Source organism: Vidua macroura, chromosome 8 (assembly GCF_024509145.1).
Source record: "Vidua macroura isolate BioBank_ID:100142 chromosome 8, ASM2450914v1, whole genome shotgun sequence".
In the NCBI taxonomy this organism is placed as follows: domain Eukaryota; kingdom Metazoa; phylum Chordata; class Aves; order Passeriformes; family Viduidae; genus Vidua; species Vidua macroura.
The window spans coordinates 35,275,252-35,301,158 of NC_071578.1; the positions used below are offsets into that span (position 1 = coordinate 35,275,252).

Sequence of the window (25,907 nt, forward strand, 5' to 3'; positions counted from 1 at the left end):
GGGCGCGGGCGGGGCCGCGGCGCCGCCATCTTGCGGCGGGAGCGCCCTGAGGGCGCCGCGCCGGCCGCGCCCGCCCGGGGGTCCCCTCAGCCCCGCCGAGGGCTCGGCCGTGCTCGCACACAGCCCCCCGTGCCTCTCCGCTTCGGAAACAGGCGGCCCTCAGCCCCCTCCCGGCCCTCTGACAGCCGGCACAGACGTTCGGGCGGTTCTCTGGGGGGATAGGGGTCATCTGAGGTGAAGGCAGAGCAGACCCACCCCAGACGCACCAAAGCTCGTAAGATGCTTTGGGACGGAGCCTGCAGGCAGGGTCAGTGCAGTAAGCAGTTCAGGAGTTCTGGGCAAGAGTCGTTTCTCTTCTTTCTTAGTCCGAGTCGGAAAGGACTTAAAAGGATCGTCGAGTCCAGCTCTTTAAGTGAGCGGCCGACTCATGTAGGCGTTGATTGAACCCGTGACCTTGGCGTTCTTACAAAACTTTCCATCCCATCAATAGTTTCTCGCGCGAATTTGTTTTGAAGTGAAATAGACACATGAATTCCTATCTACATTTGAGAGTAAGTCAGCGCTTCGTAAATGAAAATTGGACTTTGAAGTGGTACGTTGTCATTAAAAACAGAAGATGATGATGAAATAAAATCCTGAGGAGCATCAAACTCACTTGCAGTGAGGTGGATTATCTTGTAGGAGGGCATCTAGATAAAGAAGCAGAAGATCATCAGGCGCAAGTAAATTTCTGCCAGCGTTTGGTAGTTAATAATATATAAAGGCAGATCTACCTTTGCTTTTAAAGTTATATTTCAAATTAGATGAGGGTTTAGATGTTTTACACTCAGAAGCATAATTCTTACTTTTAAAGTCTACACATTTTATGCCTTAACTCCCCCCAGCTCAGTCAGTTGACTGAAGCAGAATCCGTACCCTTTAACCTGGAGACAAGATTAAATGTTGAAAAGCTTGCAGGACTCTCCTCCACATTGTATGTGAAAAGGACAACGAGAAAATTGCATTAAAGTAGAAAGCAACTGTAAGTGAATGTCAGAGTGTTGTGAGGTATTCTGCACTCCTCTGGCCCAGGGTCTTTACCAGACAATAAAGGCTCTCAAAGAAAGCCTCGGGAGCTCAGAGGAACCACAGCCCTGATTTCCTGTACCTCAAGCAGAACATTTCTTGTACTTTTCCTTTCCAGATACACACTGCTACCATTACCTGGCAGATTTTGCCCCTGCCACTTTTAGCACACTGATGATTCCTTTTGAATGGCTGAGGTCTCTGTAGCCCCTCTACTCAAGACAAACACGCTGCTTTGATGAAAAACAGCTGTAATGGAAGTGGCAGTGAAAAAATATGTGCACTTGTAGTCTTGTTTCTTAAAATAATTCTAGCCCCCAGACTATCTCTTAAGTGCACTGGACAATTTAATCCAAAATTGATGAGAGCACAGAAGTCTGAAATACATGAGATTTCTACAAATCACCTTAAAGTAATGAGGCAGGTTGAGAAAAAGATACAAATTAGAAGGCAAAACCCATAAAGTGAATTGTTGCTTCCAGCTTTCTGGTCTTAGATGTCTGCTATGAAAGAAAAATGGAGAAGGAAACGTGGTTAAGGCTTATTTTTGGCTGGAAAAAAAAAAAAACCCAACACCCCAAGCATTTAATTGTATTTGTGTTACGCATTCTGGGGACAGAATTGGAAGAGAAATTATGATCTTCTAATGAACACACTTTTGATAATCTGTACCATTGATAAGACACAGAAATCAGTGTTTCCTGAAGCTGCTTGACAAAATTGAATAAAGCTGCTGTCTGTGTCTGTCCAGCTCAATGGCACTTACAGGGAGATGGTTATTTCACTCAATTTGGACGATGAAAACTCATTTTATTATTTTTTCCATATTCTTGTTGGAAATACATTTCCATGCATCCTGTTCAATTTCTGAATTAATTTGCAGATCTAAACCTGTCACTATTGGAACCTGCTTTTTGCAGCTCTTGATGGGGCTGTTTCTTCATTCTCTTCAGAAGGCCAGAAGAGATCCTTCAGAGAGGATCAAACACATTTTTACCTTTCTACATATCCAGGAATGGTAGCAACAGTCCAGTTAATGGCTTTTTGGTGCTTAAGTTGTAATAAACTGCAGCATGTAAGCATCTAAGCAAGTTATCATGGATTTTTTGGTGCACAAAAATTTCTCTGGTAGTCTTTTTGACTGTAGCCATATGTACTTCACACTTTGCCAAGCGTGTGACGCAGTCAGTACTGAAATTTAACAATAAACACAATAAACTGGACTTTATTCCATACTGCTGTACAAAGTACTTGACAACAGTGATTCTCAACTGGCCAGACCCCTCAAGAATACAGGAAGGACATAACAGAATTAAACCAACCTGCTCAGGTTTAGCTGATTGCAAGTAACAATTGCTTAATTTTTTTTTTTTTTTTTTGTTTGTTTGTTTGTTTGTTTGTTTTTAAGAGTCCCAGGGTAAGGACAGAAAAACTTTTGTGGTCTGCTATATTGCAATAAAATTAAATGCATTGAGAACAAAGTTTTAAATTAGTAAAAATGTCATGGCATAAGTAAAGTAATTCTTAATTATTTTGTAGGTAATAGACACCAGAAGCACAGGGAAAGTTTTTCATCTTGATAAAAGACATACATTTTTTAAGTTAGAGCAATTGAGAGAGTCCCCATCCCTAGAAGTTCTCCAGACACAGCTGGGCAGGGTGCTGGAAAATCCCACCTAGGCTTTGTTTTCCACACAAGGTGGCACCGGGTGATGGTTTGAGGTGCCCACCAGCCTGGGGTGCTCTGTGATCATCCCATAAAAAAAAGAGATGTAATTCACCTTGCCCAGGAAGCACAAGAACAGCCTGCTTTCATTTTAAGGGTTCCTCTTTTCTGACCCGGTCTGACTTGGATTCAAGCCCTCGGCACCTTCAGGAAGGCCCTGGCTCTGTTTTTCGGGTGTATTGGGTTTGACTGCACACACAGAAAAGGTTTCTGAGCTCGCTCCTTACAATCTTGGGGTAACCCAGCCACATGGAAGCCAAGTAAAAGTACAACTGCAGACAGGCAATAAAGAAGAGCAGTGGGAAGGAAAATCCTGACCACCTTTAAAACCTCAGTTCCATTGCTTGAGAAGCAGGAGATGGAGAGCTGAGAACCCGCAGTGCTCAGTCCCCGCCCAGAGCAGAGCCCAGGCCTCTGCCATCTGCAGGACAGACAAACAGACAGACAGACAGTCAGAGTTCCTGGTGCAGGACAGCTGAGTGCACAGACCGACAGCTTTAACTCCCAGGCTGCCACGTACAGGAGGAGCAGGGAGCGTCCTGAGAGCTTCTGTGTGCAGCAAGAGCCCAGGTAAGGCCTCTGCAGTGGGACACAGCAAAGGACAGCGCTAAGCTCTGGTTTCTACTCGGTTTGCTCAGGTGCAGCAGCAGTTGCATATTAAGGGAACGCTTGCCTGTGTTCTTTGGGAGTTCCAGAGCCTCTGGCACCTGACAGGCTTGCTGTGAGCCCTCTACACACAACACCCTTGGGGTTTCTGCCTTCTCTAAAATTTTTGTGAGTACCTACCCTAGGCAGAGCTGGGGCCCAAGGAGTATTGTTATGCAGGGACCCACCTGAACCACTTACAGCCTCTTACCCTCAAGAACAAGATAATTTGCAACAGCACAAAAAAATCAACAAATCCCGCCCTTAAAATCTGTAGGAGCCATAATCCAGGTGAGTCCTTACAAGGCTTTCTGCTGTTGTGGAAGTCAGCACTGGCTCAGTGCTTCATTTCCTGAAGGAATTCCTCAAGTGAAGGGAGGCAGTTATCCTCATGCAAAAACAAAGTCTACGTGTAAAACAAAGTGGTCACAAGAAACTCAGCTGCTGACTTCTTACACCACAGGAAACAAAGGTTTTGCTGTTGTGAGCTGAAAAAAAGGCTGTCATGCCTCTAGCAGCAATTTAGGACTCCTTCAGGATCAGACAGCATGAAAGGATTACCCAGTTATGTTACAAATGGAGATGTACACGCGGTACAGCAGTGTTGTAACTAATATTTGGCCTAGTGTAAAAAGACATGGACATTTTCAAGAATTCAAGCTATAAGAATGTAAGGATTTTGTATTAGTGGTATGTATCACAATAGAGTATCCAGAAGTAAACAGACTGGACATGGAATTGGAGGCCCATCTTGGGAATTGTGCTCCAGCCAATGGTTATTGAAATAGCTGGGTTTAAATTTCCACATTTTAAATACTTTTTCAGTTTGTCTAAGATTAAAAACACAGATGGAGATTGCTGGTATTTTATTTTAGACTATCTAGGCCACATCCTGAACCAAAACACTAATTGAAGCATTGTCTTGCTTATGTGTAAACAACATTTGAATATGTTGCTTGTTCTGATATACAGAGTGCACAGAAACCCCAGTATTTTGATGAATATCCTTCTGAATGTAAACTAATACTCCGTGTTCACTATCAACAGCAGTAACCAACATTAGCATTGTTGAACAGCAAATCCTGGCCTTCTGTGATATGTAGTAGTGCAGGAGTACTGCAGAAAACTTCTAACTGCAGCACCAGCCAAAAAGGTTATTTTGCAGCTCAATTAATTGTTAACAATTAACACCATTTTAGTAGGCATTGCAATCTAAAGCTTAAGAATTTAGAAGCAACCAAGTGTACTACATGAACATTCTCTTACCTTGTATAATGTACATCAGAAATCCAGGATATTAAAAAAGCACTAAAGCCAGCTCCAGGTGTGAGCTCACTTTTGGCAGCAGGGATGCCAGGGCAGGTAAATCTGGTTTAGCTCTGTTCCCATAAGCAGAGGTGAAGCCATGCTTTAATACCTCTCCGTGTACCACGCTCCAGCCCTGACTGGGATCACCCTGCCCAGCGGGAATGCCGGGGGAGGCCATGGACTGGGGCTGGCAGTACCCCAGCAGGACCTGGGAAACGTTCCTCATGGGGAGCTCTTCCTCAGGAACCATGCTCTTGGTCTGGCCAAAGGCTTGAAGTGCCTTTCAAAATCCTAGTGCTTTCTCAGGACACCTGTGCTGGGGGTTCCTGACTCTGCTCTCGAACCCTGGAGCGTGAGGCTCTGTTAACTAAGATTGAACAGAGCAGTTCAGGGAGGGCTGGGGAGATGCTGCTGTCAAACCCCAGTAGTGATTATCCTCCCAAAGAGCAGCTTACGTAGGAGGGTCAAGGCCTCCCTGCTGGATGATCACATCCATCCCCCAGGAATCAGATGTACCACATCACACAATGTAGTTTCTTTCCAGGGCATTAGTGAGCCAGAGGATACCAGCATTTTTCTACTCTCTAGGAGATTCCAGTTACCTGGAAGATGATTTTTTCTTATTATTTTTGCTGCTGCACGTACTGGAGAAGGAAAAGAAGCAAGTATGAGCAGAGTTGTACTCCTCCTTTTCTTCAGAGCTGAACAACGGGGATTCTGTTTAGTATTGTTGTGCACTACAATGTCAGTAAAGCAGGCTACTGCTGAGGTCTGTTTTGAGAAAAAACCCCAACCATACCCTCTGATTTGCAGCAACTAAAACCTGATAAAAATATTTCCAGTGGCTGGTAGTTAAATGCCACAGTAAATGATTCCCAGAAGCTTGCTCTGCCAGACAGGTAGCAAAAAGAGGCCCTGTACAGATGTGTTCACAAACTGCTTTTGTCCTTTTTAGTCAGAAAATTAAGTTCAGATTTTCTGGCTGCTTCTCTTGACCTGGGCACAGGTCAGTCCAGCCTGAAGCAGAGGCAGACTGAGAACAGGGACTGGTTTTGTGCCTGTCCCTTTCCAGTGCAGAACCTGCTGACCCTTTGGGTGAAACCCCTCTAGGTCCTATTGATAATTAACAGATACACTTCTACACGTGATAGTGGTTATTATTGCTAAGAGCAGGAAAGAAAAATTAGACTAATAAGTGCAAAATAGAAGTATAAAATTTATTTAAAACCACCCACAAAGTTCTGTGTAATCAGGAATGATACAATTTGTAATAGTCTTTTTAAAAACTCATGACAAGATTTAAAATATATTTTCAATTACAGTATTCATTTAGCCTTATTCAGTTAGGACAATAAAAAAAAAAAAAAAAAAAAGAAAGTTTACGTTCTAAACAGATGAGACACACAAGAAAAATAGAACAGAACAGACAATTTCCACAACGACAATTTTTACATGTATGTTTCAATACTAGTATCAACATTTCAATGCATCTTGCTACATAAACATGAAATCATGTACAACAACTGCTTGCACCAAAAAACATAGCTTAATTAGATCTTTCAAGTAACATGCAGTCACAACTCACAAGTCTTCAAGTACTGCTGGTAAGGGTTCCCTTGTCTGCAAAGAAGATTTTAAGGTTCAGTTTCTCAGCTAGCATAACTCTGCCCAGCTCCACCAGCCTCAGGGAGCTATGCTCAGTTACACTAGGAAAGAATCAGGCCCCAAATGTTTTTTCTTTTTTTTTTTTTTTGAGAAAAGAAGTAATTTTTACACTTTCTCCTGTAAATACTGTGACATAATGAAGTGCTTTTTCTTTCTGATTTTTTTTCTCCCTGTACATCATCTTTTGCTTAAAAATGTTAGTTTTATGTTCCAGGTTTCAATACAGTATGTTGGTAACTGGGAATAAAACCTCAAATTCAAAGTTGAAAAATAAATATCAAATGCATCCCAAGGAAAGAAAGATTGAAAATAAGAAAGAGAGAAGGAAAAAAAAAAAAAAACAACAAACCATGACCTTTTTTTCTTTTGCTTTGGTATATTGTTAATCTTTTATCTTCCTGAAGCAGGGAGGAATTCATTAGCCACTGCATTTCAGTACAGCATGTCCTTACATATTTATGTTCTTTCTTAATGACAGCAAATTCTGATCAGTACTTGTGACCTGGCATGATATTGTCACATTACGAAGAGCTGTCTCTTCCAAATGGAACAAATAATTGTAGAATAATTCACTGGTAAAGACTGACATGTATGAATGTTTGCATTGGTTAGAACTGGCTTTCTTTTAGCAGTACTGGGATATCCCATTTGTTCTTCTTGACTACAATTATTTTTTCATTTAGAGGACAAGAACTTCATGAAGTTCAGCTGCTGCCTTTTGAGTTGCATGATTAGAGAGGCATTCACAAAGTTGGTACAAAATCTGTTCTCATTATGCTCTGCAGTATGACTGCAGTGTAAAAATTTAAGAAGGAAAGAATATTTCCTTCTCCTCAAACTTTTTTTGAACGAGAAGTTTGCATTGCATAACTGCAATGAAGTGGGGCTGTTGTTTACATAAAACTTCCATGGACAGCAAGGGGAGCTCTGCAGGACTCAGGCATGCAGAGCAACGCCAGGGTTTTCCCTGGCAAGTAGCACCACAGTCAGGGAAGGCAGAAGGTGTTGGCTTTAACTTTGTGTCCCCAAACTCACCAGTGTGACAACAGCACACAACACTGCACACTCTGCTGGGTGTGAAGTCAGGACAGAAGGGAGTTCAGTAGATTGTCACAACCCCAGTTTATATCATCAAGTAAAAGGGATCCACGTTATGATAAAGGGTAGCAAGTATTTTAAGAAGAGCTACCATAAAAATAGCATTTTGGTTAATTTTGTGAGATTTCTGGGCTGGCCATTACCTAGAGGTACAAATCTTTTACCACATTGTCCTTGTAGACGGTGTTGGGCAAAGGACAGCCAATATAAGCAAATAATTAAAACCTGGTAAAACTGAAGCAGGTCTCTTTTCAACCTGTATTTCTAAACTAAGAGCAGTCTGCATGTTACTGGCCAGTATGTGCACAGCAAGGATACCATGAAATTGATTTCAGAGGATTGTACAAATCAGTCATTTGATAACTGTTTTTATTTATACTACTGACCTTTTATACTCCGATCAGGGTGATGGGATACTCCAAAGGATGTAAGCTAAAGTGACATCCATTTAAGGCTCCTTTATCCTTCCAATGCAATGCAAAGGACAGTAGTAGAAATGAGAATCAGGGCCTCCATTCCTACTTTAAGACAACTCCCAAACCCTAGACCCTTTTTCCATTACAATATAATAAAAATACAGATATACATGTAAAATATTGATCAGGTCACAAAACTTTCCACGACAGCATTAAAATGTTCTGTGACAACAACTGCACTACTGAACATCAAAATGAGCAGTTCCCTGGCTCCAGTGCAACAGCACTTCTTTGGAACACAGTTCATCTGCTCTAACTGGTAACTCTGTAGTTTAAGTGCCAAACCTGTCCTCCCTACATATGCAGTGTTTGAGGTGTACACCTGCGCTCTGTGACTTTGTGAGAAACATCTGTAAGGTGTGCAAAGTGTTGGAAAAAGCACCGTTGGTCAGTCACACCAAAGCAAGTCACCTTCAGTTATTTAGCACCCCAGTCCTGCATTCACTGCAAGTATGCTGTTGGAAGATTCTGGCATTTGAATAGAAGTGTGTGTGGAAAAATGCCACATATAATGGCCCAGCAGAAGAAAGGAAAATACACTGTCTGGAGGAATTAAGGACACAGCACCAAGAAGCATCTTGTATCTTTTAAAACTGAAGCTTAGCAGTACATGGCTAAGCACCATGAGCAATTGTTGGGATGGTGAACTGGGGAACCGGATTGGAAAAAATCCTAAAATCTTGATTCTCAGAAAGACAAAGAAACAGCAATGCTGACACCTGAATACCCTTTAATAAAATGCAGTAACCACCTTAATTATTTTCCTCTCAAGCACCTTCAAATTCTATTTTTTGCCACAGAGGAAGAACATCTTTTTTCCAAGCAGTCCTATGTTAGTTCAGGCATTTAACATACATAGTACTTGGATATCTCACAAAGACTGATCTAAGATGTAAAGAAGATGTAAAGAAACACTCCTGCTCTTGCAATCATACAGGGGCTGCAGCAGCTGTCTGATGTCAGGAATGGAGCAGAGCTGTTAAAAGTGACTCAAAAGACAACAGGACACAGAGATGCAACCAACATGAAAAAATCCTGTACTGTGAGAAGGAATGACTTCTTCTCAGGGGATGATGGTTTTCTAGTCTTGCAAAGTCTCTTTTGTTTGGCTACTTGCAGATACAAGAACAGATTGTAACAACTACATCAAAAAATCTGAAAATTAACTGGAAAACTGATTATTTGATTTAAAAAAAGTAAGGAAACAGTGATTGTGAAAGATTATAAATTGTTCCTCTCTACTGGACTTTTAAAAAATCCCACCTGTAATATTCTAGGCTCTGTATGAGAAAAACAGAAGTAAAAGCCCTAGAACTGTCACACATAGAATATAAAATCAAGGAATCAGACTGGTTTGGGTCGGAAGGGACCTTAAAGCTCACCTCTTTCCATCCCCCTTCCACTGCACCAGATTACTTCAAGCCCTGTCCAACCTGGCCTGGGACACTTCCAGGGATGGGGCACATCCACAAGCTCTCTGGGCAGCCTGTTCCAGGTGACTGGAATAACTGGATTTTAGGGGGAGCATCCCAAGGAGAACAGCCTCATATGACATTGCTGAGATGGAGATGGCCGATTTCCACAGCAAGCAGGACAGAGTGCAGGGGGCTCACGGGCAGGCTGACAGCATCAGTGCTGCTCATGCCCAGTGCTGAAGCAGATCTGCGAAGGGAAAAACTTCTGGGGTAGTTACAAGCATTGAAAGCATCCAGCAGCAGGTGACAAAGTGAGCCAGCACTAACTGACCACAGCTGATGGTCCAGAAAGACCACAGAGAAAGGTGGCCAGAGTATCCAGTGTCACCTGTACAGAGCAGAAAGTGATACCTACTAATCAACACTATTGATACCGACTCAACACTATTAAGTGTTTTTCAGGGAGACAACACAACATCACGTAGAACTAAGTCTTCATAATTTAGTCAAGTATGTGACAGTATTAAAAAGTTTTGCCTGTTCTCTAAAAGAACCAAAAAGGTTTTAACAGGGAAGTAATAAACACAGCATATATTCAACCACTCCTCAGAGGAAGTGATCCAGAGTATGTATCCAGAGCCTGATCAGGTTCTACTATTAGAAATCCTTGGTCTTTCAGGAAACTCCGAATGTAAAACTCCTTCCTTGATGTAATTTTGTAGCAACATCCTAAAGCAGAATATAGACAACTTGTGAAGACTGACTAAACATCAGCTAATCCCAGAAGAGACTGAAACCACTTCCTGAATTGTTAAGAGTAAGTAGCCATATCCTCTAGACTTTTGACACTGGTCACTCTGTTTTAGATTCAAGAAGAATGTAAGTGTGTCACAGACTAAATAAAATAAGCTACTGAATTTAAAGTCAGATGGCCAACAAGAAGTGTTAGTATAAAGAAGTACCATGGCAACTACACGTACATAGAAAGTTGACTCAAAAACCAATTGTACCCTTACAACTCTGCCCGTGATTTACTTATGCTGTGCAGAGAATCACTAAGGTTGGAAAGGACCTTAAAGAGCATCGAGTCCAACCAGCATCCCATCAGCTTTCTGTACTCTCTGTCTCGATGGTGGCAAAGGGCAGCAGGCTGGCCATGACAGCAGCGCTTGCTGCTTTGTCTGTGTCTATTGACAATGGGGGCCAACTCTTTTCCTTCTTTGGTATTTTTTTAAACCCGATGATGCAGGCAGAGAGAGATTTCTGCCTGTGGAGGAACTGTGGAAAGAGCTGAATTTGTACATAATACCCACAATGAAACATCTCACTGGTTAGAGCAGTGCTGTGACACAGACGTTGCAGTGCAGTACCGTGGTGTCACAATAATCAGTGGAAAGACATTCCCTCCACACTTCCTCGTCCTGCAAGTTGGATCAAGATCTGATAAAGCAGGAATTCCCAAAAGTGATTGGACTGCTCCTCATCTCTAATTGCTATTGAAGAGCAGAGCATCACAGCTCACAGCTTGGCAGACAGCTTCCACACAAGAAATAAACCTCAGTTTTAAGGAGCAGACATCACAAAGACCCTAATCTGAATTTCTGTGACCACAATAAGCCAGAAAGGGTTTGTCCCACACTGCCTGAATGTGACTGGTGTTGACATTCACAAAGCATGGAAGTGGCCATGCAATTGAGTTGTCATGTATCAGAGACCACAGCAGTTTCAGCAGTTTCCTTCTGATAGCCTAGAAATGACAGGATTTCTATGGAAAAGAAACAACCAGATATAGAAATGGATTACAAAGCTGATGACCGCTTGATAAATGGAGTTAATTTCAACATTAGAGAACTGCATGGGAAGTGAAAGAGCAAGATTGACCTCTGAGTTGGCACAAATTTTGGTCAACTGTTGTCCATATCCATCCAACTAAATACGGAAATTGCAGGAAAACTTGATGAATGAGCCCTTTGGAGTCAGCAGGGCTGCAGCAGCGTGAACCCAAATTTAATCCACCATATTCAGTTAATGCTGCAATGAAATTAAAAAGGTCTTTAAAAAGCCCCACACAGTTGTATGCTAGAAAGAATCTTAAGTACTAGACAAGTTGTCATTTACCCATGCTTAACATAAAAGGTTGATCAAGATACTACAGTTATTTCCTGTTCTACATCTAGAGGAACACTGTCATAGGTAACACAAGGACTTACACCAGCAGTTAAAATTCTTAGAAAGTCCTTAAACAAATCTGAATACAACTGTTACAGGTTGGAAGCTGAAAGTATTTTTAAGTACTTAAAAAGCTTCTTGGATCTTGTGACTAAAGTATTTATAGAAATATTTCTATTTCCTGCAATACACTAGCATGTGAAAAATCAGTAAATTCACTGTTTAATTGGACACAACTGCAGTGACTCCCCAGGGAGTCACACAGACCTGGTCCTGCGACAAGCCCTGCTCCTCCCCTCCCAGAGGAGGTGGAGTCGTGGTACTGGACCCAGTGGACAAAGGGATGAGACACAATTCTCCTGGGAAGTCAGAGGTGTCCTATGTTGGATCATGACAGTCTTTCCTGGCATACTGTAAAAACTGACCCAAAGACAAGCACACCCCACTGCCAGCCCACACCTCAATGTGCTGGTTTTTTACCCAGAACATTGTGCCAGCTGATGGAAACCAAATAAAACATGCAGGTCTGACCCAGCCAGCTACCTTAATTTTTGATCCAGCTCCTAGTCTGGCTATCCAAGAAGGACTTGGTTTAAAACCTAAGAGCAAATTACAAGTGGTTGTGTGGGCTGCAAAGGAAAGAACAGACCCACAGAGTTGAAGTTTTTAAGAGATAAACACACTTATAAAATGATAACCTTACTGAAAACAATGCAATTTGTGTACAAGACTGATAAATATCCTGAAGTGTTACAAGAAATAGCACAGAGTTGTAAAAGCAGTACATAGTTGCATTTTCTATACTGCAGCACAGGCAACAGAAAGGATCAGCTTCTCAAATCACAACCCACTACATGTCCAGCAGGAAGTGGAAGTGGCCAACCTGCCTGGTAGGACATGTTGAAAAAGCAGTTTAGGTGAAAGACAGCCAAGGAAGGAGCACCGTGGGTGATATGTTATTGTATAGATGATATATTTCTCTCATGTAAGTAATATTAATGAAGTAGTGACTGTGAGTTTAGCACCTATCAGTTAATAGTATTAATTATGTTAAGATACGCATTTCTTTGTTAGAATTGCCATTTCAAAAAAAGGTAGACCTGGGCTACCTGTTTGAAGGGATCATTTTAGCTCCACCTTTCAGTGCCTCACTTCTTAGAGGGAAGCTGCTGGTTTTTCAATGCAACATTTTTATCTGAAGTTTCCAGTAAGTTAAATGTGGGCATTTGTATGAGAAGATTCAAGTAAAAATTATCCACTTTAATGGTATGAACATTTTAGAAGGTAGAGATGGCTCTGTAGCTTACCAATTTTGTGTAGAAAATTTGTCACGTGAGAGTGCTGAATTACAGCATTGCAGAAACTGAAGCTGTCAGGGCTATCAGTGAAACCAGTAAATGAATCTCTATATGGTGGGACAAGTACGTGACTGGAACAGCTATGGAATGTACAGTACTACTGACTGTATGGACAGCTGCAATTCCTACTAATCTTCGGCTCACCAAAAATATACAAGTTTTAAAATGGAAATCTAAGGCACACAAAATACCATAATGATTTGATGTATACTGTATATTACATAGTCAATAAGCATAAAACTGCTGGTACAAAACAATGGCATAATATTGGTTCTGTTTCATCATTATTTACAATCCCTTCATATCCTCTATTTGAACTAATATTAAGCTTTGAACTAAAACTTGCAGCATACCCGGTTTTTACAGGTTTTACTTAAAATAGGTAAGATACAAAGAACTGGTTCCATTCCTCCATCCTCTGCCATGAATAGCTTTGTCAATTTGAACAGGAATCTGCAGAACTGAACCCAGGATCATTACATAGCGATTGCTACTTCAGACCTGGCTCCAGAAGAGTCTCCTGGATCTACAGCCGCACCAAAGGATTTGTAGCACCAAGGTCCTGACTGGCTCTGTGTGTTCCAAACACCACTGATGTACTTTTCGTACCAAAATGGAAATGGAGTTCTTGCACTTCAGCTCCTCAAGGAAAAAGCACCTTGTCTTTAAATAAAGCAGATCCAGATAGTTCATATTCCTCTATACAGCACCACTACAGTATAATATTATCAAGTATATTATTAGTATGTTTTCACACTGAAAAAGTGACTTCATTCTGCCTACAGGTTGAGGCAGAGGAGGGGACAGCTTTGTCTGTGGGCCTGATCCAGCACCAGGGAGTCCTGGGGTCACTCCTCCTGCCTCCAGCCGGCTCACATGGAAGAAGTTGCAGGATGAGGTCAGTCCTTAGCTAATGTCATTTGGTAATTTGTTTAAATAAATAAGTTTAAACAAGAAATACATAGGAGAGGAGAATCAGAAAGAAGAGTGGGATGCTACAGTATTTAAAAGCAATGGAGTGTCTGTTTTTCCTCTGGTTTAGTAAATTTCATTTCATGATATGTCACTTTCTCAACAGAAATGAAGAACATAAATTTCAAGGAAGGATACAACCTTTTCCATGTAAAATGTATAAATTGCTTCCAACATTTACAAAACATTTTCGTAAAAATACTGAACTCAAAGTTGGTGAATATTACAGATAGGTTATTCTTAACAAAAACTTTGCTGCTAAATATTAGAAATTTGATATTGATTGTTTTCCAACACTTCCTTTGTATTTTTCTCAAATTGTTTTTTTCTGTCAGAATAGAATAAGGCAACTCTAGGGGGTAACTTTTTATCCCAAAACAATCCTACCCCTGAGGCATTAGGAACATTTGGTTGCCATGTTAACTTAGAATGCTGAAAACAAACGAGACTGATGCACTTATTGCTCAAAGAAACCATAACAAATGCTGCCTTAAAAAAAAACAGATAGTATTCATAACTCCCAATAGCAACACACACATTGACCAGACATCTCCTCTTTCATGATTGTACACTCTCTTGAAAAAGAATAAAAAGGTTCTATAATTCATAACTGTTTGTTTATATGCAACATAAAATCTTCAGTGAAAAAGGGCAAATTAAAAACAACCACATATGCTATCAGCATACATCCTGCAGCTGTAACACCATGGAACTCTGCACAGCAAGAACAAAATCATTTCTTCTGTAGAGTATGCACAAACCTTAGACAATATGATCCTTATACTATACTATTTCAAGTTAATTTTAAAAATAGAAAGTGCTTTTAAAATATATATTTACAGCTTAGAAACAACTTCCAGCCATCATTACCAATAACCTCATTCTACTGACGAATCTAAAGAACAAAATTAGTTGGTTTTCTGAAAGATTTGTCTGTGATTTGGACTATATAGCAATGGTTGGAAGTTGTCAAAGCAATGGCACCATGAAGTAATAATTCAGCTTATTTATTTTTAACTGTTTGATGTGGTTAAGCACCAAGAGCTGTGTAGAGCTGTAACTGTATAACTTGATTTAACACCATAAAATGTGAACCTGTTAAAATAGCTATAAATGATTTTTGTAGTAAACAGACGATTTAAAGCACCAAAATATAAATTCCTAAAGGTAATAAACTGAATGATTCAATCAAGGTTAATAACCTAAACAAAATCTTTCTTTAGAATGTATTAAAACTATACACTTTTTTTTTTTTTTGCTTAAAATGTGCTTGAGCACCACCAAATGTTAAAGTCACAGTTTAAGAAGAAATCCCCCCCCTTTTGTTTTTACCTCAGCCTTAAAATGGTTGAGATGAGCAAATAGTAAACGACAGGAGACTTGTTCTTTAACAGCACCTTAAAGAAACACCGTGTGACTGCAGCGGGAGGGGCCCAGCACAGGACACCTACGCCCAGTGGTTGTAGGGCCCTGCCACTCGTGTCAGGGCGTACGAAGATACTGTGATCACGTTATCCTTGGTTACTGTTAACGCTCTGCGGGATGGAATTTGGTTGAACTCGTTGTCTTCATAAAAAATATCTCTGTTTTCACTTGGTTGCTTTGCTTTTCTGTTGCTAGAGTTCAGTTCAGGATTCTCTGTTCCTAATCGTTCCGCTTCTTTTTCTTTTTCTCTCGCCCTCTCAGCCATCTTTGCTTCCCACATGGCTAAGCCATGTTTTGGCTCATTTAAATTTTTGTGTTGGTAAAAAACTAAAGAAATTCTTGTGGGATGATTACGGTTGGGTTTTTTAATTGGTGTGGTAGCGTGGAGCTCGCGTCTTGCACATTCAATTAAGATAGAACCATGAGAAGGTGCCACAGCAACCCCACCAATGTCATCATCCAAAAAATTGTGCTCGCTGTCTGACCACAATTCCTCAGCCTTTTCTTCAGAATCAGCCGGCTGTCCCAGTGCACTGTTCTGCTTTTCATCAGCACAGTCAAAGTCACAGATCTGTCCTGGATGGGAGCTGCCCTTTTCCACCGGGCATCCACGGGAACAGTCGGCTGCGGTTCCGACGGCATCCTTCGCCAAAGAGCTTAGCGGGACTGACGAGTCACAAGAGCTGATCATCTCTGAGGAGGGAGAACTGTCCAACTGAAGTTGACAGTTCTGTTTGTCTGGCTGCTGTTCAAGTACAGTGGGCAGGGGCTCTTTGTGGGCTGGGGGGCCTGGAGCAGTGACCTCAGGAAGAATGGGTGGCACGCCGTTCACCTTATCGTTCAGCAGAATTCCAGTATAATCTTTGACTGACACATCAAAGCTCTTGCAATTAACATAAGGTGTCACGTGAGGTTGCTTCGTACTGCATTCAAAATACCCGTAGGGAACTGAAAAATCTTGCTGAATATTAGTCACCGCAGTTAGGCCAGACTTATGTGCGAGAGATGGATAAGGATGTAAACTATCCACCTTAAAGGGGGAGGAAGGCGTGTACTGCTTTAATAAAGAGCAATTTTTAGTAGTGTTTGAAGTATGTTTCATGGCATAAAGGTGGCTGGAAGTCTCCATTTTTATTCCAGGTTTTAAAGCATCTGTTTTGTTCCCTAGAAGAAATGCACACCAAAGTGTAAGTACTACTCAATCAATAAAATACCTCTCTTATATTTTTATACTTGCTTTCTAACATGAAAAATGCACATTGACTACAGATTTTTCAAAATTATTTTTAGCTTTCTAGGAGTATCTCTATGATTGTATACATCTCCATATATCACATATATACACATATATTTTATATATATATATGTATATACACATACATACATATATATATATATATATATATATAAATAAAAAATTATATTGCCCAATTAATGCCTTAACCTTTTCCAGTCAGGCTGCTGGTATATAAAATAGAAAGGTATTTCACTGAGGGATGAAGAAAATAAACAGATAAAATGAAATAACCACTAATTCCCAATTCACACAGCTCAGTCCAACAGAAATGCTTCCCAGCTGCTGACTGCTGGCCTTCAGTTTTTACATAATTGATGAAATTCAGGCTGTGAATCAGTCGAAATTCTGACCTGCCTTAACCCCATATTATGATCAAAGGAAAAAGCATGTTTATGGATCTTGTCCATCACAGCAAAAACTGAATTGCAATGATTCATGCATTCCAATAGTGACTCAGAAATTGCCTTTAAAAAAAAAAGTATCTGGCAACATGCTCCAGGTAAATCCATCCTTATAAAATGAATTCTGAGTCATGTGATTTGGCTGTCTCGCATCTTTCCATCTGATTGCCTCATAACAGCAGATCTCTGTGCAGGCATCCTTGTTCAGTTTCTGTCAGCTCCTTAACCAACTTGTAGCCATGGCTGCCTGCTGCTGGCTTTGACTGGGACCAGGCTCCTCACATGAGGGACTCCCATCATGGCTGGTTCAGCCCAGAGCCCATGGGAGCCATGGGGAAGAATCCCATCGACTCTGAAGGGCTTTGCACCATGCCCTGCCATGGCTTTACATGTGTTTTGCTGGCAGACTGGTACCCCACAGAGAGCTCTTGCTTACTCTCATAGAAGAAGACTGAGTGTTTCGTCTTTATTCCCTAAATACACAGAATGGTTAATTGTTTTACACACTGCAGGAGTATTATTCTTTCTTCTACTCTGTCTCCTAGTAATTTATAAATCAGTGATGAATTAAAAACATTCTTCCCACAGGAATGCAGAAAAATCAAAGTGAGATAATGACAGGCAAAATAGTTAGTATGCAGAAACCGAAAGCTGTATGGGGACATGAGAAGGCCACATCTTTAAAAACCTTTCTATGAAGTAAAACACAAAGTGTTTAATGACTTCAACAGCCCCCACCCCAGAGCAAGGCCTTTCCATTAAAGATTTCAAACACAGCGTTTGAGAATTGCACTCTCCATCACCTCAGGAGAGAGATATGTTCTGTGAAAATAAGTTTTAACAACCCTCAGCATTCAATTATGGAAGTGTAGCAAATGGATTTTATTTGTTTTTATCCCCCCAAAATGCAGATATTCTTTGAAACACATTTACCTGTGTTATTCCTCCCCATAAAAATGCTACATAGGTCTGGATGTCTCTCATGAAATAAAATTCAAAATTACAGGAGATGCACTAGTTCTCCTCTCTTGTTCCTAACAGGCTGTGCTTTGATTTTATTTATTTTTCACCTGCTAATCAGAGAATTTAAGTCCATGGCTTCTTCCACCTCTTCCTTCTTTTCTGCTTCTCGTGACTGGCCAGTCCCATGCAACAGCCCTGGAGGGCTGACCCAAGATGTGTCCCCAGGTGTGGCAGCACAGCCCTGCAGCCCCGGCACGGCCCTGCGCTGCCCACGGGCCTTGTGGCACAGGAAGCAGCAGGGCAGCCCTGGCACCTGCTGCTGACAGCCTGCACTGCCCTGCAAGGGACAATCTGCACTGCCTTTTGGTAAAGCCTGGGGCACTTGACACATCTCTCACTGGGCAGCAGTGTTCATGCCATTGATAGGAAAGCATCACAGCTCGGATTCTGAGAAAGCCATTGTCTGCCACAGCAAGCGGAGAACACAGTTCTTGTACTTTAAAGTGACACAAATTCTATTTGCTTATTTAGGTAAATATTCCAACAGCATTTTTTCAAGATGGTCAAACTGCCATTATTTGTTAGAATAATGGAACTTGGAAATACTTCACAGATGTTCACAGACTACCAACAAACTATTTTTGGATGGTCACCTGGGGTTTTTTCTGCCCCATGAGACAGCACTGGCTACAGTGACTTGCTCATTAACCCCTGAAATGGAGAATATACAAGTGGTTTACTTTAAAGGGGCTTTTCCCTCCCATCAGATGTGTAAGAGAACACGGAATCAGAACAGACCGGTAGAATTTCCTAAGTATCACTCACCTAAACAATGCAAAGTGTTGCCAAGATTTTCTGGGGCTTCAGTTTTCAGTTTTACTGGTGTTGAATATTTTTTATCTATTAATGGCTGCTTTTCAGTCGGGGTCCTCCTTGTGTCTGGTTTCTTTTTCTTGGTAGCTCTGAGAGGCTCTGCCAACATCCGCACTTCTCTGGGGAACGCTGTGAGCACCTGTATGGCTCCGGCTTTGATCTTGGCTTCCAGGCCCTCTTCAGTGCCAAACTCATCTGTTTGGGAGATTTTGTAGAGAGGCAGCACATGCAGCTGCTCGTCGCTCGGAATCACCCCCACTCTCCGGTTGTCCTCCTTGGTTAAGGTACAGACCTGGCAGGAGCAGAACGGGTTACAAATAAACCACACACACAAAACACAAGTTGCATAAAGGCTCGGGCACTCATCCTAGGCTTCACTGCTGACTCGTGTTCTATGGCCTCAGCACTGTGGGGCTTTCTAAGGAGCTTTCAAATGCAAACATCTGACAAATAATTGTTTGATCTATGCTGACACAGAAAAACTACTGCTACTTTAAGTACTAAGTTCTTAAACTACTACATCAAGGCACATTTCTTGGACAAGAAAGTGAAATTTTGTCTCCCAAAATTTCACTCTCTTGTCCAAGACATTTTGTCTCCCAAAATTTCACTCTATCCACAAATATATGCCAACCTTGGTAAATGATCTCAGCTGTAAATATACTGTAAAGTTCCTAAGCATTCTGATTATTTTTTTAATACATACATACATCATTGATGTTCAGATTAATTTTTAAGGAGTAAAAAATATGAAAAATTATTATTGCATTAAACAAAGTGTCTATGATCTGGAATTTATTCCATGATTTTGAATTGGTTTTGGTTTTTTGTTTTGGCTGGCAAATGAAAAGAACCCCAGACCAGCACAGTCACTCATACTGTTCTATATGTTTTGCAAATCACACCTCTAACTCCCTCCCTCTCTCAACACTTTAAATTAACACCCAGCTGGAATTAACTCACTGGACCTAGGAAATATTCTCTTAGACCACTGCCCTACTTCCTATTATTCTGAGTGGTCAGATCCTGGAGCCCAAGCAGAGTGCTGATTATATCCAGTTTGATGAGCACACATCAGAAATGTGAATAAATATTCCAACTTACTGCAATCGTTTTCTTGCTGTCATTATAAATGCCGAACATTTCCAGCACTCTCTCAGTTCCAGCTGTTACCAGCACTAACCCATCCCCTGAAAGCAGCACTGACAGTGGCACTACGATCCCTGGTGTCATTCCCAAGGGATGGCACCAGCTCTGTGTGCCTGAGCGCTTGTACAAACCTTCACCTTCTGCAGCTTTGGCACTTCCATTCCCAAGGGACTGCTACATGGTGAGAAAGCCACACATGGGTATGGCTTAGGGAAGCTGCTGTTCCACAGGAGTTACTAACGACACACATAAAGGAACAGGAGCACCAGCCCAGGATGAGATGATACTCCCTAAATGGAAGCTTATCATTCCACCATTCTGTAGGCTGAATCTGATGCCTATCATAAACAGTCATCCAATTTCCCAGAATTCTGTCACCATGCCGAACATTCCAGGGGAGAAGAATGTTATTTATTTAGGGGGTGAAAAACAAACAAACATTTTTTTTATTTTATAGCACAGCTTTTGCATAAAGGCATCACACAATTTTTAGAAAAATAAAATTACAATACCACAAACTAAAAAAAAAATCCTGAACCAAAAAAGTGGTGGTTTGGGCTTTATCAATAGCTCTATGCAAAGCTTGGCAGTTGCAGAGCAGCGAAAGGAGGAAATCTGAGGGGGAGAGAGAAGGAAGAGCTTTTCAGGAGGCAGCTGGAGGGGATGGAGAGGGGGCTCCAAGGCAGTTAGCAGCTGCTTTGTAGCGCTCACTGAGGTACTCACCTCCTCTGGGCAGCCTCTGCACAGGAGGAAGACTTAGAAAAAACAACAAATTGTTCTGTGAGCAGCAATTGGCACCTCGCTTCCTGTGGGCTTCTGCATCCCTGGCTCCCACACCCCCAGGCCCAGCAGTGCTCCCTGCTCCCGCCCCGGCTGGGCACCAGCCAGGCCTGCCCCAGGCTTGGGGCCGAGCTCTGCTCACTCAACAGTGACATTGCACAGCTCACAGCAAGAGGGTCAAACCTCCAAAGACAATTCCGTTTCTGCCAAGCCAGTGACATCTGGCTGAAAGTGGCCAGCAGATGCCACGTTATTCAGGAAGGGTGAGAGAGCATTACTATGTATGAGTGATGTTTTTCGAAAGCCCAGTGCACGCTCCCCTTCTAAGTTATAAACAAAAGCAGTACTAAAAGTCAGCATGGAGGGGCCCAGCTCCCACTTGTTTTCATCAAAAAATGGGCAGCGGTCTTTTAGAATACCATGTCCAGCTTGTGTCTGGCCCATGCACCTGAAAGAAGTCTTGAGGATTCAATCCACAATATTTATTATTTTGAAAATTGAGGCCCTCATCCAATTTACAATTATAAATTTCCATGCAGAAGCCAACACCCTATGGGACAAGAAAGATGAAGAACTGTTTTGAGGAACTGAACAAGATGAGGGCTGTACTATATTGACAAAACTATGGTGAAAGTACTGCCAACTCCAGCACACCCTGTATATTAAATACTGATTTCAAATACATATTAGGAAATTAATGTATAACCAAAATTGTATCCAGATCTGAAGACCAGTACATCTACAGCCTAAATACCATAACACCAATTTTAATACATATATACTTTCACAGTTAGTGCCCCCTTAATATATTTTAACATCTAAGTGAGGGTGCTAGGGCAAACAGATAACTGAAAATAATGATATGAGAAAACCAGCCATAAATTAAGGTAGCACAGATTAGCTAAAAACTTACAGCTAAAGGTGGTAATTCACCAAATGAGAAATATCTGCTTAAAAAAAATACTCCAATATTCAAATTTGTGCAAAATATTCCATTAAGGAACTTAGGAGCCATGGCTGAGAGGTGAAAAGCAGTATTTTCCATTGGTACTGACACGGCTGCAAACTGACCAAAATGAAACACAAACATGAGAAAGCCATCAAGTCTGTTAAAGGCCATTTACAGCATGAAGCTGCATATCCTGCTACTCTGATTTTTCCAGAACAGGCAGCTAAATCATCCAGGATGCTCAAAGGCCAAAGAAATGTTGGCCAAATGGTTTGTTTAGGTTTCCAATGTGCTTGGTGATCAAACTCATTACCTATTCTGGGTTTAGTGATGTCATGGTAAAAGTTGCATGTTTATGAAACTTGATTATTATTCCCTTCATTTAAATTTAAAATGCACCAGGAACTCAATGCAATCCCCTCCAGACATCCATCTGTAGCCACACAGCTTCCAATGTGTTATTCTGGGTCTCTTTGATCTGCCTGTGTCCTCTTGAACCTCACATGTAGAAACGATGGAGCCTTTTCCACTGTGTTGTAATAACAGATGTTTTACATTCAAGTTTCAGCAGAGCAGTCAAACAGCCTTTCCAAACCTGGGAGATGGAATCGGGTTTCCTACACACCCCTCCCTGTGCAGCTGGAGACACAGTGGGTGCCCCTGGGGACTCAGGGACTGCTGCAGCCCCGCCCAGCATTACGCATGAAACAGCTTTGCTTTTCCTTTGCAGCCAAGACAAATCACGTTGTTCTGTTGGCCTGGCCTACCCTGAACAAGTGTATCTTGGTCAGAACCAGAGAAGGGAACCCCAAACATATTTTCCTCTTGCCCACTTCATGCCCCCAGGCTGTGCCATCAGACAGGTGACACAGGCACAGCACAGGAACCGCTCTCTGGGAGCTCACAGGTTAGCAGAGTGAACCTCTCATGTTTTGCCATTTGCACAACATAAAAACCAAACAAATTCTTCCTTTATAGGCCCAGCGGTTCATCTTTCCTCCTATCTGTGATAAGCTGAAGCACCCATTGAAGCACTTGGTACTGCTGCAGCTCCCAGTGAGCAGGGAGTGCAGAATGTGGTGCAACCATGCACAGACATCCTGCCAGCCACTGCAAAGGCCCGGAGCCCTGTGCCAGTGGTGTGATGGGCTGTGCCTGCCAAAATACTGCAAGGTATGGCAAAAGCACAGGGTTTGGGGGTTTTATCTGAACCCCAAAGAGTTTGTTGACAGACTGGTGATTGTCAGTACTTAGCTCTACTGCCAGTAATAAATTTCATAAGGTAGGTGCCCTCAAAGCATAGGTTTATCTTCCTCCCCCTCTTCCCAATGTCTGCTGCAGACTGTGTGGCACCAGAGATCAGACAGAACTGCAGCTGGTCTCTCTCCTTCCTCACCCCCAGCAAGGGCCCCCTGCCCCCTTGGATGAGCAACACCCACATACAAGCTGCAGAACCAGCATTTTTGTCCCAGTCACTTTTAAACCCCAAAAAGAACACTGCCTGTGCCTTAAATGGATTCCCACAGGTATGAAGAACATGACCCTTCACAGCTAATCTGATAAAGAAATAAAAGTACTTACATTTCCCAGGCTCCATCAATAACTATAAAGCTTTTATTTATGTTGCTCATTTAGCTTCACATCCATAAGGAACATGCACCCTAACACTGCAGCTGTGACATACATCAGTGGCCCTTTAGGAGAACGTTAAGAGATGACAAGAGTCTAAGTAAAAATGAATGGTATATTTATTGCCTTAAAGGTTCTTTAAAAACTCAATCTGTAGGCAGAAATTTTTGCTTCTTTCACACAAACACATTAGTTTACATCTCTGTAGAATTGTCATTGTCCTACAGAGCAAGCAGGGAGTGTTTGTTTTTAGCTTTCTACCAGAAGTAGTGTAAATTCAAAGCTTGACTCTGCTAGCCAGGAACGATGTTTAGCAACTCAAATCTTCAGTGGTAATTACCACATAATGATAATTCCCAGTTTGTGTAAGTTAAGGTGTACTATTCTCTCATGTATCTCCAGAGGGCATTTCCAAGACACTCCCACTGCTAACACAAACTTTACAGGATGATTAATTTTCAGAGTCGCATACAAATAGTGCAGCTGATCAAATACACATACTGAGAAAAATGCAAGAATGTTCCAAAATATATTCTTTTAAGTGTACAGAAAACTTATTCCTTATTATTAACCTCATTTAAGTCCTTTGCTGAACTTATGTCTGTGCCTGGTTTAAACAATTTGAATAGACTCTGGTTTTCTTTTCTTTGGGTGCCCCACGCAGAATTCCTGTTCTACTTGCAGTAAAGGTGATTTACCAATGATGAAGGGAGAAAATGAAAAGGTGTCACAATAACAGAGCCAGCAGCATTTGCAATTATCAACTTACAAGGCATTTACTTGAACCTTTTTAGCCTAGAAGAAATTTTGGTTTTATAAAGATTTTGTGTTCCCGTAAGGAGAGAGGGAACAAATCTTAACACCACTAACGAGGGCCAAGATGACAAGTACACCGTGTGGACTTTAAAAAGTAAGTAAGGCATGACAAGCAGTTAAAAAAAACAAGTGAAAAATAGTAAAGTCATGGATGCTGAAGGTTTTCAGTGCAGTGCAAACTGTTCTCATTCTGTTCCTTACCACATTATGAGAAAGCAATCTCTGTGAGAACTGTCACCTCAGAAATGTACTTGCACTCAGTACATTTTACAGACAAAATACAGCAACAGTTATGTAAATATCCCCTCTATCATTATGATCAGTAATTTATAAGAAATCATCTTGTATTTTAAGCTAAGTAGGCAGTCACACAGCACCTTCTGGAACGAGACAGGAATGCAAGAGGTGCTGGTATCACATGTACTAATTTCTTTTTGTGTCCTTACCACTAGATTTCCTATGGTATTACCAGACTTGGTTATAAGCCAAAACTAACAACCCTAATTTTGATTGTAATGAAAATCTGGACTGAAGCAAGCCCAGAATGTCCTGCAAACCTGTTTGCAAAACCCAACATTTTTAGCTTGAGGCTTCCAATTCATGTGACTGTAACTGTGCACAGACAGGGAACAGCAAACACCGTGTCCTGTGACCACAGCCACAGCTCCTCACTGGGGAGGCTGCCCAGACGCTACAAGGTAACTCCCAACTCCAATTCACCTTCATAATGTTCCAATTCAAGTAGGTAAACTCTATGTTCATACTTACAGCTGTTTTCTATTTACAAACAGCCCCTTGCTGCAAGTATACTAAAAGAAAGAGAAATCCTGTCTAAATAAAGAGAACACAGGTATGCAGTATTTATTTGTGAGCGAGCTACCCATGCAAACCGGATTGCAAGGCAGAGTTTTCAGCAGTTAGAATCAGTTCGTCATGTTCTGCAAAACTGACAAAATTTGGCAGAACTTGGTAGAAAGTGACAGTGATAAGCATACAATGACTTTCCACAAGCTGTAATGTTCCATGCTTCTGAGACTTGGAACTACTTGCAAACACACCACATAGAATCCATGAAGTATCAACACCAGCAAGGATCATGTGAAGCTGAAATTACATCAGGTGCTTACAGATAAATCCAGTTGTAGAACTATTCCCCAATACATTCCTCAAAAAAGGTTTAATTATACCTCCAGGTGCTTCTGGCCATAACTTACGGCTTTTTTTAGGATCCATTATGGCAAAATGAGTAGCAGACTCAGTTGACATTTTGTCTCTAACTTAAGAGGTAATAGAGCACTTAAACTATTCTTTTCAGAACATCTAAACTGAATTTCATCAAAAAGCATAAAATGTAGTTTGTCTGACAAGGAGGTCTCATTTTCAAGTTTAGAATCTTTAAGGGCATCAAATTCCTGTGCTTCAGAAGCAATTTTGCAATGTATACTTCCAACACTAAGCAAAAATAATAGTCTATTGAGGACTGGCATTCCTGGTGGATTCCCAGAGTTGCTTCCATACTTTAAAGGAATGGACATTTGCTCCCCTTACAAGCACAAAATGAACATTAAACAACTGTACCAGTCCTTTCATTGCTGTCACATACAAATGCTCAGTGTTAACTATAGGTGTAAATGCAACACTTAATTGAATTACAACAACACAATAATTCAGTCTGCATTTCCAAAAATAAATATATATTCTAGAGTAAGCAAAGATTTTAGATAGATT

The 25,907-nt window shown here is 41.3% G+C and overlaps 1 protein-coding gene and 1 long non-coding RNA gene across 4 annotated transcripts in view; one reads left to right on the forward strand and one right to left on the reverse strand.

Moving 5' to 3' along the window:
- The first annotated feature begins 40 nt into the window (after window positions 1-40).
- On the forward strand, window positions 41-15,901 carry LOC128810992 (uncharacterized). Of its 2 annotated transcripts, none has more exons than XR_008438193.1 (3): window positions 41-3,361; window positions 13,711-13,823; window positions 15,821-15,901. It is a non-coding gene; the product is annotated as an uncharacterized LOC128810992 (long non-coding RNA). The 2 variants fall into 2 exon arrangements; XR_008438194.1 differs by lacking the exon at window positions 15,821-15,901 and adding an exon at window positions 14,004-14,072.
- Window positions 5,941-25,907, reverse strand: part of TET1 (tet methylcytosine dioxygenase 1) — a 96,863-nt gene continuing 76,896 nt past the window's right edge. For both annotated transcript variants that reach the window (XM_053984213.1, XM_053984215.1), the window contains exons 12-13: window positions 18,809-19,148; window positions 5,941-16,486 (exon numbers count right to left, since the gene is read on the reverse strand). In XM_053984213.1, the coding sequence (XP_053840188.1) occupies window positions 15,345-16,486; window positions 18,809-19,148 (1,482 nt within the window). In that variant the 3' untranslated portion in view covers window positions 5,941-15,344. The remainder of the gene's footprint in view (window positions 16,487-18,808; window positions 19,149-25,907) is intronic.